This window comes from Periophthalmus magnuspinnatus, chromosome 18 (genome assembly GCF_009829125.3).
Source record: "Periophthalmus magnuspinnatus isolate fPerMag1 chromosome 18, fPerMag1.2.pri, whole genome shotgun sequence".
Taxonomy (NCBI): Eukaryota; Metazoa; Chordata; class Actinopteri; order Gobiiformes; family Gobiidae; genus Periophthalmus; species Periophthalmus magnuspinnatus.
In genome coordinates, this window is record NC_047143.1 from 14,207,386 (window position 1) to 14,222,204 (window position 14,819).

At 39.5% G+C, this 14,819-nt stretch overlaps 1 protein-coding gene across 3 annotated transcripts in view; it reads left to right on the top strand.

Annotated features, from left to right (window-relative positions):
• The window catches only part of LOC117386524 (RAS guanyl-releasing protein 2), a 93,090-nt gene that overhangs the window by 53,131 nt on the left and 25,140 nt on the right, over positions 1-14,819 (top strand). For all 3 annotated transcript variants that reach the window (XM_033983923.2, XM_033983924.2, XM_055228935.1), the window contains exons 9-10: positions 2,951-3,232; positions 14,651-14,725. In XM_033983923.2, the coding sequence (XP_033839814.1) occupies positions 2,951-3,232; positions 14,651-14,725 (357 nt within the window). The remainder of the gene's footprint in view (positions 1-2,950; positions 3,233-14,650; positions 14,726-14,819) is intronic.

Consider the following 14,819-nt stretch of genomic DNA (forward strand, 5'->3'; position numbering starts at 1 on the left):
AGACCAACGATCCTGACCCAGGTAATGGCCCACCTGGCAAACTATTTGTCCCTGATTCTGTCCGTTCCCAGGTGCTGGAGTGGGTCCACAACTCCAAGTTCGCCTGTCATCCCAGGGTGAGCCGCTCTCTGTCCCTGTTAAAACGCCACTTCTGGTGGCCTACTATGGACTCTGACACTCGAGCCTATGTACTGGCCTGTCAGGTATGTGCACGGGCTAAGGCCTCCCACTCACCACCCTCTGGACTCTTGTTTCCCCTCGCAGTTCCTAGGCGGCCTTGGTCCCACATCGCCCTGGACTTCGTCACCGGACTCCCGCCTTCTCAGGGAAACACGGTCATACTTACCGTGGTGGACCGCTTCTCCAAGGCCGTCCACTTCATCACACTGCCTAAACTCCCGACAGCCAGAGAGACCGCTGACCAGCTCACCGCTCATGTCTTCCGCCTGCATGGAATCCCGGTGGACATCGTCTCCGACAGAGGAACGCAGTTCACCTCACAAGTATGGTGCGCCTTCTGTGAGGGGTTAGGCGCCACGGTCAGCCTCACATCCGGCTTTCACCCGCAGTCCAACGGTCAGACGGAGCGGGCCAACCAGGACCTCAAGTCAGCCCTGTGGTGCGTGGTTGCCATTAACCCTGCAACCTGGAGCTCTCATCTTCCCTGGATCGAGTACTCGCACAACTCGCTGGTAAGCTCGGCCACCGGCATGTCCCCTTTCCAGGGCTCCCGCGGTTACCAGCCCCCGCTCTTCCCCGCGGAAGAGGAAGACATCGCAGTTTCGTCTGTCCAGCACCACCTCCAGCGCTGTCGCAGGGTTTGGAGGAAGACTCGAGCGGCCCTCCTTAAGACGTGGGCACACACCAAAGCGGTGGCTGTTCGGTGCCGCATCCCAGCCCCGGCGTACCGACCCGGCCAGGAGGTTTGGCTGTCATCCAAGACAGTCCCATTAAAGACTGATTCCCGTAGGCTTTCCCTCCATTTTCTTGGACCTTTTAAAATCATCAAGGTCATAAACCCGTCCGCAGTGCAACTCCAATTGCCCCCGTCTCTCCGAATCCACCCGACATTCCACGTCTCCCAGGTCAAGCCCATTCGGACCAGCGATCTGCTACTCCTCAGGTTCCTGCTCTCTCGCTCGTTCCCGCTCCTGACTCTGCGCTCCAGCTCTGGTACAGCCCACCCTTTGTCTTCGCCTCCTGTCCTGTCTTGGTCTCTGGCTTGTTTCCCGTCACCTGCCCTGGCTCCCGCTTACTGGATTACTCCTGCTCGGTCCTTCCTGGTTCTGCGTCTTGTCCTGTCGTGCTTCGGCCCTGGCTGTCTCCTGCCCGCTCTGGACTACGCCCGTCTGCCTGCCTCCCGCTCCCTGTCCCCGTTTGTGATCTATGAACTATTGACTATAAATTCTTCACTATTGTAAATAAATACCATAAACTTGCCCTGGGTCTGCATCCTTTGGTCCACACCTGTACCTACCGTTACAACACTTTTTTTAGTCACTCAAAGAAAAAATATGGTATGAAAAAGAAGTATTTTATATAGATTTCTTGTAAGTTGTAAAACATGTTAACAGTAAATCTCTTTCCTAAAATACAGAATAACTTTTACTACTACTACTACTTCTACTGCTTTTATTGTTTTTGATCTGGTGGAGTCAGTGGTGGAATGTAACAAAGTAAAAGTAGGAAAGCACTGTACTTTATGTATCTGTATTTTGCTTATGTAAATGTGGATACTTTTACTTCAGTACGTGAGAGCAGGTATCTGTACTTTTTACTCCACTACATTTTTGAACTGAACTGAAAAGTAAAAGTATGTTATATGACTGCCTGCGATCTGCTGAAAAGGCTGAGGGTTTATTTTTAACATATTTGTAGTTTGAGCAACCAAAAATGTACAAATAAAATAGACATATGAAAATCATTACAAGCTTCATTAGATCTCAAAATCAGCGCTATATATATATATATATATATAGCGCTGATTTTCACTTTAATGATGTATCATGTGATAATTTTAGTTTTACTTTTTTTTTTACTCCAGTGTTTGTACTTTTACTTACTTTACAAAATTAGTAGTTAGTAGAGTAGTTTTTCCACCACTGGTCAGAGTTTGCTAGAGACTTTTTTTCTGTATACCACATCCGATAGGACTTGTTGAATCTTAAAAATACAAATTTTATTCCCTTTAGTCCTTTGATGTTACAAAACGGTTTTATTGTGTAAACAGAAGTGTTTATTCAGGTTTTACATTCCACTAACCGAGGTAAGGAGATAATAGTAACGAGTTAATTACAGACATTTGGAGGTATTATGCTAGTCAGCAAATGTTTATATCTTGTAATTTGCTATGGACACTGTTTGCCTAAAAAGTAAATTAGCTGAACCAAGAAGGCCAACGACTTCACATTAAACTGTACGCTGCTTTGTTTACTCTCACAGTGCTATGTAAAGGTCATCATGCTAACATATGCACTGAGAACTGTTTCTGATCTGTGTACATTCCACTGTCAAACGCAGTGCAACAACACCTATGTCAGTTCTCCATCTTTACTTGAAGGTGCACTATGTAACTTTTCTGTTGAGCAGTCCGCCACTTGCTTGTCTCCATGGAGATGTTATTGCTTTGCTTGGAAGGTTCCACAATATGGTATTTTACATTTCTTTATTGAATTTGGCTAGATGTGTGCTTTGAAAAGCATGCATTCATACTATGAGCAGGGTTGCCTTTGCACTTGGCCCGGTGGTGGTACTGGCATGTGTCCATGGAGATAAATACATTTAATGCCATATAGTAAGAAACAAAGCAATAACATCTCCAGAAGCAAGTGCCAGATCCTCCAGAAAAGTTACAAAGTGCATCTTTAAATCTTGGTTAATAGCTCGCCGACTTTTTCTGTATAACTTCCATTAGAGCTTATTACAATTAAAACTTTTTTTTTTTTTTCAGAGTTTCAACAGTCTGATCGAGCTGGTGACCTCTTGTGGAAACTATAGCCAGTACCGCAAGCGTTTTTCAGATTGTTCCGGATTCCGTTTTCCGATTCTTGGAGTTCACCTAAAGGACTTGATCGCTGTTCATGTAGCACTGCCGGATTGGATGGACAAAGAGAAGACAAGAGTGAACCTGGCCAAAACGCAGCAGCTGTATGCCATCTTACAAGAGTTAGCGCTAATACAAAATGCACCGCCCAACATAGATGCTAACACGGACTTGCTAAATCTGCTTACAGTAAGTGAGCTGGCACAGAGTTGCTAGCCTATAGAACTACAAATATTTGACGGCATTCTAAAAAACCTTCTCTAATTTAGAACAAACCCTGAATACAGATGCTAACACAAACTTGCTCAAACTGATTAGCCTACAGTAAGTATGGAGGGACAACAAGTATTGGCAGAAAAATAGCTGAAGTCTTGTTATTACAATGTTTTCAACAATGGCTAAGCTACTTCAGGCTTATACAAATAATTTCATGATACTGCTACTATTAATGATATAATAATAATTCCTTCAGTATGTGTGGATTGTCTGTTTGAAAAATTCTTAAAAAAACATACTTCACAGGAGATAATGCAAAGTAGGGATCGGCAATATATAGGCTCCAATGTGGCTCCAGTGATATTGGTGGGGTTTCCCAGTTATCCCTGTCTGTCCGACAGACAACATTTACCAATATTTATATAAAATATTTATTTATATAAAATTAAATATGAAACTGGAGTTTAAAAAGTGAGTTTTCCAACTTTAAACATTATTTTAAGTTAGAAAATGTGAAATTGGAATGCATTGATTCTTAACTTAAATACAAAAGAAACAAGTTGGAAAGATTTTGGTCTGCAGATGGGAGCACTTGAACATTTGTATCTAAGTATCTAAGACAACATTGACTGAAGTAGGAGGAAGACATTGGTAGTACAGATTTTGTTATGCGTTTGGCTGTTGGTCAAAAACACAGTAGAATGACCAGCCGGGAGAGGAGGAAACTCTCAAAACTATGATCAGATTGAGTGAAGATAAGAGAAATGGTTAATTATCACATTTTATATAGCGCTTTTCTACTGTAAGCATGTTCCTTTTATCCGATCAGAAGAACCACTGGAAACCAGAGAGTAGAATCACTCGAGTTTTATTATTCCCTATACATGCAATCTAATACAAGTCAGGCGTGATGCTGTCCCTAGTACGTGCACGGAGATCTCAGAGGCAGTCCCGTTTTGATCTGAGTGCTTGACCCTGAATGCCACATTTAAAGATAAATCATGAATATTCAGTAGCTGGGCGTGGACATCTTCTTCCTTCTGGCAGTCCTCTACCCTCCAGGTGCCCCACCGGCGCAACGTTATCTGTAACAGATTGACCTGGGAGACCATGCTACACAATCTATGGGGCCAATACCGGTAATGTGGGTTTTACCTCCTCCTGTTTAAACATTGTATATTGACCTCTTAGCTGACCACCTACAGCGTGTTGAATGACTCGTTCAATTAAGGATCTAATCAATACAACAACAACCACCAAAGACAAATAAAGCAATCACCATTACTACTGTGGTAGCCATTGACATTGCTACTTGTTTCCAAGAGCCAAACATTTTGGAGAACCACTCATCTAGGGGATTGTTAACACCTGAGTGAGAATGCATCGTGTCCGAGAACATTTGGAGTCCTTTAAGAGTTCTGGTTACGGAGCCATCCGGAGCAGTATTATTAGGAATAAATGTACAACACTGTTCCCCGAACAAAGAACATACCCCTCCCCGTTCGGCTAATAACATATCTAGGGCCATTCTATTTTGAAAGGTAGTTCTGGATACCGCGTCTAATTGTTCAGCCATAGCTGTGCCTAAGGATGTGGTCAGATTGGTTAAATGCAACAAGTTGTAATGGAGATAATTTATACGATCTACATTTTGTTAGGAGTGATAGGAAATATAGCACTAATTAATGGAAGATTTTCAAACCCTGCAGCAAGCTGATCGACTAGTTTATATTCATCTGGAACACCACGTGATACACCTATAGCATCTACATATGTTGGGTTAGGGCCTAGAGCATGATTTACATCAGACATAGTGTCACGTTGATATCTGGTGTGTGTGGTATGTGAACCTGATTTAACAATAATGGTAGCGGGATAGATAAGAGAAACCAATGAACACACACCACTCCAATTACCTGGCATGTGTCCTCTGAGAGTGTCACGTCCGCACCACCACCATACATCAACACGTTGCTTTAAGAGACTAAAAGATTTGTTTTTAGTTAGATTTTCAGAACACATGTTAGGGTCAATAGAGCCTACATGCCTTACAATCTGTACAATTTTCAGGACAGGTACTGGAAACACAGGTGTTACACACCCACTTTGGGAGTGTAAAAAATTGGAGGTTGGATATGAGCTTTTAGGATAGGGAAGATAGGGCCTAATTGTTTACATGATGGGGATAGATTTGAATTGTTCCTTTGAGGAGAGCTCCAATGCACATGATGTGTTCTCATAAATGCCTGGGACCAACTGCAGCTGTGGCCTTGCATTAAGGCAGACCACACAGTCTTCTCCTATACCTAAAGCAACATTTTGTGCGGATTGGAGCCAAATGTTAGATTGTAATTTAGTGCCAGTAGCTGAATAAACAAATTCTGCTGAAGTAAATCGTGATGGGTCCAGAACTTCAATGTATTTTGTATTTTGGTCTAATCTACCAACAGAAGTATAGGAACTAGTCTTGTTAATTCTGATTGGATCTTGACATATAATTGCATCGGCATAATAATCACGAGATGGTCCAGGCACATATACATAAAATCTAAATATTGTGCATTCAGAAGCATTTGCTTGTTGTGTAAAATCTATTGTTACTACTAAATGGGTTGAGGTCCTGGTTAAAGTTAACATGTTTTTCCATTTACTAGCTAGTTCTGTGGAGGACCATGGAGTCCAGTCATTACCTGAGTATGCAGCTACGTTTCCCCATGAATTGTCAATTTGTCCGGGCATCACATACCAGTGATAAGAGCTAGGGTCTACCAAAGAAGTTAACTGAGTCCCCCGATGTTTAAATAAGTGGAATGGTATACGAAAAACTCTGGATTCTCCGGTGGGAGTACACATTTGAGGTAATGTCACGTGGCTGGTTTTGTTTGAACACTTCTGACCTGTTTTTGAAATTAAGTTATCTGAGGTACTGGAGGCCCCACCTGCACATGCCCATAATGTTACACTAAAGCATAACACTGTTAATAATGAAATCCCCCTTTTGTGCAGGGTAGAACCCCGTCCACTAAAAATCATTGCATGCGTGTACAAGCCTTTTGACAGGGATGCAGGGTAGCCACCCGTACCGACTCCGACCAGAGCACAATTATATTCAACCTGGAAGGCACAGAGAAATTGTACAGCATAAGTGAAAATAATTAAACTAAAAACAATTAAGGTAAAAGTTAATTAAGAGGAAGATGAGGGGTCCTGTGGTACCAATGTAGCCCCTGGCCCTGGCATCAAACGTCCAGTGAGCAATTCATAAGGAAAGAAACCAGTAACTTTGTTAATAGTCTGTCTCACTGTCAAAAGAGCCAGGGGTAGGGACTGGAGCCAATTAAGCCCTAAAGCGTAACAGATCTTAGCCAATTTGTCTTTTAGAGTGCGGTTCATGCGTTCAGCACGTCCTTAACTTTGAGGATGATACACAGAACCAAATTTATGACACAGGCCTAGCATTTTTTGTCAACCTTTTGAAGAGCATGGTTGTTGAAATGTGTACCATTATCAGAGCTAATCAGAGCTGGAAAGCCATGAGTAGGAATATAATGATTAATCATGACCTTGATCACAGAAGAGTATCCTCACGGTTCACAGGATAGGCTTCAGGCCAGATACATTCTAAGTTGTTTCATTTAGTTTAGGTTAGTTTACCATTACCAGGGGGTTGTCAGAGATTCTGGACCTGTTGGGAGAGAACTACAGACTTAAGTTAGTCAGTGCTTTGTAATCAAGACCTTGTGAATGTGAAGATTTTTAAGGACACTTGTTTCAGGTTGCTGGACCTGTTGGGAGAGAACTATAGAGTTAAGTTAGTCAGTGCTTTGTAATCAAGATCTTATGAATGTGAAGATTTTTAAGGACACTTGTTTCAGGTTGGAGAGGAGTGCCGATCCTTTTCCTAATTAAGATCTCATGTAAAGAGAAATCAAGAATGCTGGCTGTGGATCACATTGCCATCAGCGCTAATGGCAAAGCATCCAACCAGGTCATTCTGGTAAAGTTCATGATTTGTTTCCCCATTTGCTCAAGTGATGAGACCCCCCTCTATAAAATATAGCCATATGTAACACTCTGTCATTTGTCAGGTGGTCTATCGTGACACTTATTTGTCCTGTTGGTTACATATTTGGTACATATTTGTCATATCTGTGTCAGTCCAAATGTTGAGCTCATGCACAGTCAACAATCTGCCAGTGTCTATCAGTTCTATTGAATATTTAGTTTTTATGTGCAGTGCTGGTGGTAAATCCCTTCAGTATCTACTGAGAGGCATCAGTGTGTATTAGATGCCATTATTACTGCTTTAACCATAATTGTCCTTTGTTAATGTCTAGTTTAGCTCTATATTATACTAACTGAAACCTCCTTGTCCAGTTTAGCTTTATGTTATATGAACTGCAACCTCCCCCCTTTTTAACAACTTTATTTTATCTGATCAACATTCATATAATTCAAACATTCATTCATAGCAATAATTTATTCTATTTGTGAATATTTAAAATTATTTAATACCGGGTTTTGATTAGGACTTGAAGCGGGACTTATTTCTTTTTTTTCCTTCCTCCAAATAAGTTTAGACACATTCATACTGCTGAACTTTTTTTTTTTTTGTCAGATGAAATGACGTTATTGTGACTACCCTATTTAGTTGTTGTTATTAGCTTAAGAATTGTTTTACAAGCCTTAGAAAGCCACTGTTTTATGTTCTGATAATATAATTCAGTTTAAAATACAAATTTCAAACACATTTCAGGAGCATTAACATTTTGATCAAATTTAAAGTAGCATAGTATATGAACTAAAGATTTACACCAAACAATTTAAAGTCTTTCAGACTCCAGCGGTCTCAGATTTCATACATAATAAAGCTACATATTTTTTCACATTGGAAATTATACTGTTTAAAAACTTTGGTTTCTAATTTTGTTAATTGTGGCCATTCTAAATGTAATTTCAAATGAGTTGCATTTGCAGTATGTAGAAGCCCCAGTGCAACAGCGCTGATGTACAATGAAAAGAAACAGCCTAAATAATGTTATATTGGTAAATGGTTGTTCTCAGGAATGGAGCAAAAATGTTTGAAATAAATGAATACACTTCTAAATTTTGAAATTTGGTCAAAAACAAAATATTTGACTGTGTGGATCCAAGAACAGGCTCCAGTCATGAGTGCCCAGGTAAACACAGCCCAAACGCAGCAGCAGAGACAGTTTTATGGGGCCTTTAGAAGAGCAGCAGAGCGCTTGTGGAAGCTTTTGATTCAGTTCATTCATTTGTCATGTGACCGGTAGTGGAGGAGCCCAGTCCACAGATGAGTTTCAGAGCCAGCAGGACTTTCTTTGGTTTTAGTTCAGTTCATGTTTCTCAGTGACGCAACAGCCATGTTTAGACAATCTTTAGACGACAGCAGAAACAGAGCCAGTCCAGGTCATGTGACCTTCCAGTTCAGAGATGGAGCGATGCACCCAGAGAGCCACTGCACCCAGACCACGCCCACCCAGACACAACAGACCAAAGACCCATCCCAAATCCACTTCAGTCAAAACTAAAATCTATTCAAGGTCTATTCCAACTTGCATGGACAAGTTGTTCATTTTCACCTCAAAAATGTGTAAACAGTTTGCATAAGAAATCCGTATCTATATTTACAATATCCTAAAGTTAAAGTGAGGAATTTTCAATAATTATAAAGACATGGTTTGAATTGTTTATTTCAATTTCAGCATGATCTAATTAAACAAAATCTTCTAAAGTTTATTTGAATGCTAAAATAAATCTCTACTGTCAGATGAATTTAAAACATACTGCTCTTTCTTTGCATTGCACAAAAGCATCATCAACTGTGGCACTTTAACCATTGGTCTTGTATCATGTAGGTGCAGTTAAACTCAAGTTTAATTATATTGCTGGGATCATTATTTGGTAAATTGCTTCATTTTAAACCACTCACAGAGGCACCAATATGGGATACAATGTATTTATTCATCATTTATCATCGGTACACTTTTGTTTGACATTTTTTGAATATGGGTTCAGATTGTATTTTATAACTATGTCTGTTTATGTGTTATGCGTCCACATTTCGTTCTTTAGCTTGATAGAGATAGTTACAAATCTGCTCAACTGTAGCTTTAATGTAGTCACAAGCAGCACTGATAGTTGTTACACGAATCTCTCATATTTTAGGCTGAATTATATTGTTGTACTATTAGATTATATCATAATATAACAATATTTTAGTATAATAATATCTTGTCTTAACAAGCCTCCAATCTGCAACTCTCTCACCCACTCATTTGCACCCTTTAAAAACTCTCTCACGCACTCTTTAAACACTGTCTTGCTCAGTTTAAGAACTTTCCCAGTACTTTACAAAACTTTCCTGTCCCTTCTCAAATACTTTCCTGTCACTTTACTATGTCTAATAAAAGTCCGTCAATCCATGTTTCTTTTGCCATAGTACAATACTTGCCTTTTGTTTCTCTTTTGTGGTCTGCCCCATAACATACTGTGCTTTCTCCTCTCGTCCTATCCACAACTTACACATATTTCCCCAGCATGGATCTGTCCTCATGTCTTTGGGCATAGTTACCTGGGCGCGAATCCATTAATTAGTCAACCTTTCTTTTTCCTTTGGCCTTTTCCTTTTCTCTATGCCTGACAGCACTTGCTCCTCCACTTTTTGCCACATATCTAACCATTCTCCATCCAGCGAGTCCTTGCCACCCTCTAGTTGCGGACATCCACCAAACTCTTCACACCCTCCTGTACACTCTTCATCCATAGTTCTGTTTTTGTTCTTTTGCTTATTTTTTTTTTCTTATTTTTTATTTTATTTAATTAAAAAAAATAAATAAATAATAATAATAATTTATTTTTCTTTATATTTTCCGTGAGGGACTCTAACCCTTCATCAGGGACTCGAACCCTGTATTACTATCAGGACTTGAACCTGAAGCTCGGCCGTTAACCTTTTCCGTGAGGGACTCTAACCCTTCACCAGGGACTCAAACCCTGTATTACTATCAGGACTTGAACCTGAAGCTCGGCCGTTAACCTTTTCCGTGAGGGACTCTAACCCTTCACCAGGGACTCGAACCCTGTACCCTTATTATTTTTGGGGGACCCAAAACTCCCCAGGGAAGCGCTGTACGCACCCAGCTACGTAGGGACACGTCTGCCCACTACACCAGTTCATGGTGGGTCACAGGACTCGAACCTGTCTTAGTATCAGGACTCGAACCTGAAGCTCGGTCGTTAACCTTTTTTTTTTTTTTTTTTTTTTTTAATTATTTTTTTTTTAAATGTATTTATTTATTTATTTTTTATTTATTTTTTTTAAGGGACTTTAACCCCGTGATAATATTACAGCTGTAATTCACCAGTTACCTTGTGGCCCTTCTGTCCCTAAAATGCTATTTTAATATGGTCGGTTTGCTAAATTTAACCACAAGCGGCACCAGACAGCACGGTGACTTCCTCAATTTACATGTAGTCAATATGGAAGTTTTGAAAGGTCTTCCTTACCTCTTTAGTTTGCCCAGGGCCTCAAGATCGGATCACGTCAGGGGTCACCAAATTGTAAGCATGTTCCTTTTATCCGATCAGAAGAACCACTGGAGACCAGAGAGTAGAATCACTCGAGTTTTATTATCCCCTATACATCCAATCTAATACAAGTCAGGCATGATGCTGTCCCTAGTACGTGCAGATCTCAGGGGCAGTCCCGTTTTGATCTGAGTGCTTGACCCTGAACGCCACATTTAAAGATAAATCATGAATATTCAGTAGCTGGGCGTGGACATCTTCTTCTTCCTTCTGGCACTCCTCTACCCTCCAGGCACCCCACTGGCGCAGCATTATCTGTTACAGATTGACCTGGGAGGACATGCTACACAATCTATCTATTGTCACAGTACGTTCTTTTCTATGCGATAGGGCAAGGATGGAGTGTGTTTGTGCAGTGTTGCATGAAAGTCCTAAACCTCCTTTTAGTCTAATCTTTGATATTATGAGCAATGACGTTTACGTCCTTCACTACCTTTAAGGCATTCAAAGCACCTTACATCAAGGAACCACTCACACATTCACACACACTCACACACACCAGTGTACACAGACCCTAGGGGTGAGGGTCTTGCCCAAGAACACAACGGCAGCATTCATCTGTGGGAGCTGGAATTGCAACCTGTGGGCTCAGTGGGTCTGACCGCTCAAGCAATATTTATGTCGCAAATTGGATTCAAACCTTGGATCAACAATCAACACCCTACTGAGTTACTGTCCCCCATAAAAATACTCAAGTTTTATAGGTTGCATTTTACAATCTCTGTAGCTTAAAACTGAGCTGAAGGACAGGTCAGAATTCTATGATAGAATTTGTTTTGCTGGTTTTTTACCTGGTTTATGGTTATATCTCTGTAATTACTGGGTGTAGCCACATGAAACAAAAACTGGCACAAAGTTCAATGACTTCTCAGTCAGCACAGATAAACAAAAGTGTATTTTTTTTTTTTTTTAACAATAGCTTCAGAAAGGGGTGCCATTGTCAACACTAAATGCATGATTGTTGTCAGATGAATAAAAATTAATACTGGTTTGTGAAGCCAGTCCCTAACAATTAATGAAACATTAGGCATTTGTGGATCATGAGTTTGGATATTTCATCAAAAAACAGTGAATCTCTCATTAAGTTTTACTTATACTTTACTTATACTTTAATGTGGTAATGGTATTTTTAGTGTCGATAGAAACAATTACAAAGTTAGCATAAACAGGTACATAGGTATGTTGTTATTGTACAGAAAATATATCTATTCCTCTATAGGCTTCATTTTTATACATTTTGAAAGTTAAGAGATAGAAAGTGGAGTTACAGTCTCCACATTTATTTACATGGATAAAACCCTGTGAAGTCACACTGTTTCTTCTTGATGTTAAAACAGTTGGTGTGATGCTTATGCTCGGCAGTAAATTGTAGTGTAAAAAATATGGTTTGTTTTAGTCAAAGGTGTGAAGACATGGGTGCTGGGAAGCCACAGCAATATTTTAACTACTACAAATGAGTGAGCTGTAATGTATCATTTATTGTAGTTATGATCTGACTAAGAGGAGGAGATGGAGAAGTTGAAGATGCTGATGGTTCTGCTGCTGCTGCTGCAATAGACATGAGAGCAGGGTTGCGAAGTTTCAAAGGTGCATTGAGTGTCTCCATGGAGATGTTATTGCTTTGCCTGGAATATTCCACAGCATGGCATGAAACTTAACTATTTCCATGAAAACCAGAAGGCGACACAATACCAGGACAAGTCACAGGTTAGATCTGTGGAGAAGCAACCCGACTCACTGTAAGAATACATAATTTTTAAATTTATTCTTGAAAGAAATAGGAATAGAATAACTGTAATAGAATATATGTAAAATATGTAAGTTTAATGCTATGCTGTGAAGCATTTCAGACACAGCAATAGCATCTCCATGGAGACAAACAGGAAAATGCTGAAGCGAAGAGAGTATTTTTGGGGTTAAAATGGTCGATAGGGGTTGTGGCATAAACATAAGATTATTTTGTGTTCCATAGTGCGACCAATTGTTAGATTTCAGATGACATTCTATTGGCTAATAATGTTTAATACAGGTGGGGAGCAGGTAAAATGAATATAGTTAAAAAGACAATTTTTGCTGTAGTATAGACAGTTAAAGGGATTAGTCATTAATAGACATGACCAGGTTCAACATTTGTGAATTATTTTTTTAGAAATTTCGACAAAAAGTACAGTGACAAGGATGATTATTTTAATTGACAGCTAAAGGAAAAAAAAAAAAAAATCACTCGCTCTCCCTTCTCTTAACCAGAGCGCTAAAGCTAGTCCGAGATGCTGAGGCCTGCTTTTTCATCAATTTATGAACTTAGCCACAGTATTTAGCTTTTGAAGAGCAGCATCAAACCTTTAGCTCCCCCATGGTTTGTTATAGGTTTGATCCCATCTCTGCCAGTGTTGTTGCGTCCTTAGGCAAGACATTTCACCCACCGTGCATTTGTCCGATTGTGGTGTGGGAATGAGTGATACCTAATTGACACGTCTCACAGAACAATTACAATTAAAAGCAGAATAAATTGTCATATTAATAATGTATAATTTGTTTTAGTGCTAAAGTCCTGTGACACTTCAGGTTTTATTTTTATTTATTTTGTTGTAAAATGTATTCAATAATTCAGTCGTGCAGCAGGTGTCCGTCTAAGATAGTGACGTTCCTTTGCAAAGTGCACTTTGAAGGAGTCAATACCTAATTATCTTTGGTTCGTCAGTTCGTTTAACAGGGAAGTAGGCCAAAATAAGTCAACTCTCTTACCACCTGTTTAGCGCCGGGGACTCTGAAATTACCCTCCACATCCAAAGTCAATAGATGTCAGGAAACACAATTAGCCCGAGACAATAGCAAAGGAAGTTAATCACAAAGAAAGGAATTATTTAAGTAGAAAGTCTTACGCTAACCGCAGACTATACTGTGTTTTTTGTAGCCCTATACAATCTACTAACACTGCAGCTGTATGTTCTGAAATGCATAGGATTCTTATATTATTTCATCAGTTCATGTTTAAAATGCATATGTATATATATATATAAGTGGTAAACATTAGCTAAATACTACTCTTATTGCTTAATTTCAAAAGCAGTTATATTGTTGTGTGATTACTATAGCTTACTTAGGGAAACATACAGCTCATTTAACTTGTAACATGTTACTGTGTTACCAGAGGTGGGTAGGGCAGCCAAAAACTGTGCTCAAATAAGACCAACATTACTTCAATATAATATTACTCAAGTAGAAATACAAACTAGTGTTTTAAGAAATTACTCAAGTAAGAGTAAAAAAGTATTCGGGAAAATTACTACTAAAGTAAGAGTAACTGTCGAGACATAACATCTGATTTGCAATGTTAAGTTAATGTAATTGGAACATTAAAATCTGGTATTTTCAAAGGATATACACAAAAATGAGAAAAAAAAAATCATATTTCATATAAATAATTTCATATTGTCGACATAAATGTTTTGTCACTTGTAGACTTGCACGCAGTGATAAACTATAACTAAAACTTTTACTCAAATAAGACTCAAATACTTCAATAAAAGATGATTTTACTCAAGTAAGGGTAATGTTACTTACTCAAGTAAGTACTTCAATAAAAATTGTTTTCAAGTAGGAGTATAAATATGCTGCTAGAAAAGTACTCTGAAAAGTACAATTTCCAAAAGTTACCCTCCACTGCTCCTTACTGTGTAACTACTTACTGCTCTACATTGTTAAGTTGATCATTTGTTGTACAATCCCCAAGGAAGTAAACATTGGACATTGAATATTTACCTGTCTCCTTCATTTCAGGTGTCTTTAGACCAGTACCACACAGAGGAGGAGATCTATCAAATGTCATTACAAAGAGAGCCTCGAAAACCAGCGGTAAAGCAAGTCACTCACGGTTATTCAAGTTCAGCACATAAAACCTTCCATTCTTGCTGGTCATATAGTAACTTACTTCTCTAATGTTGATCTT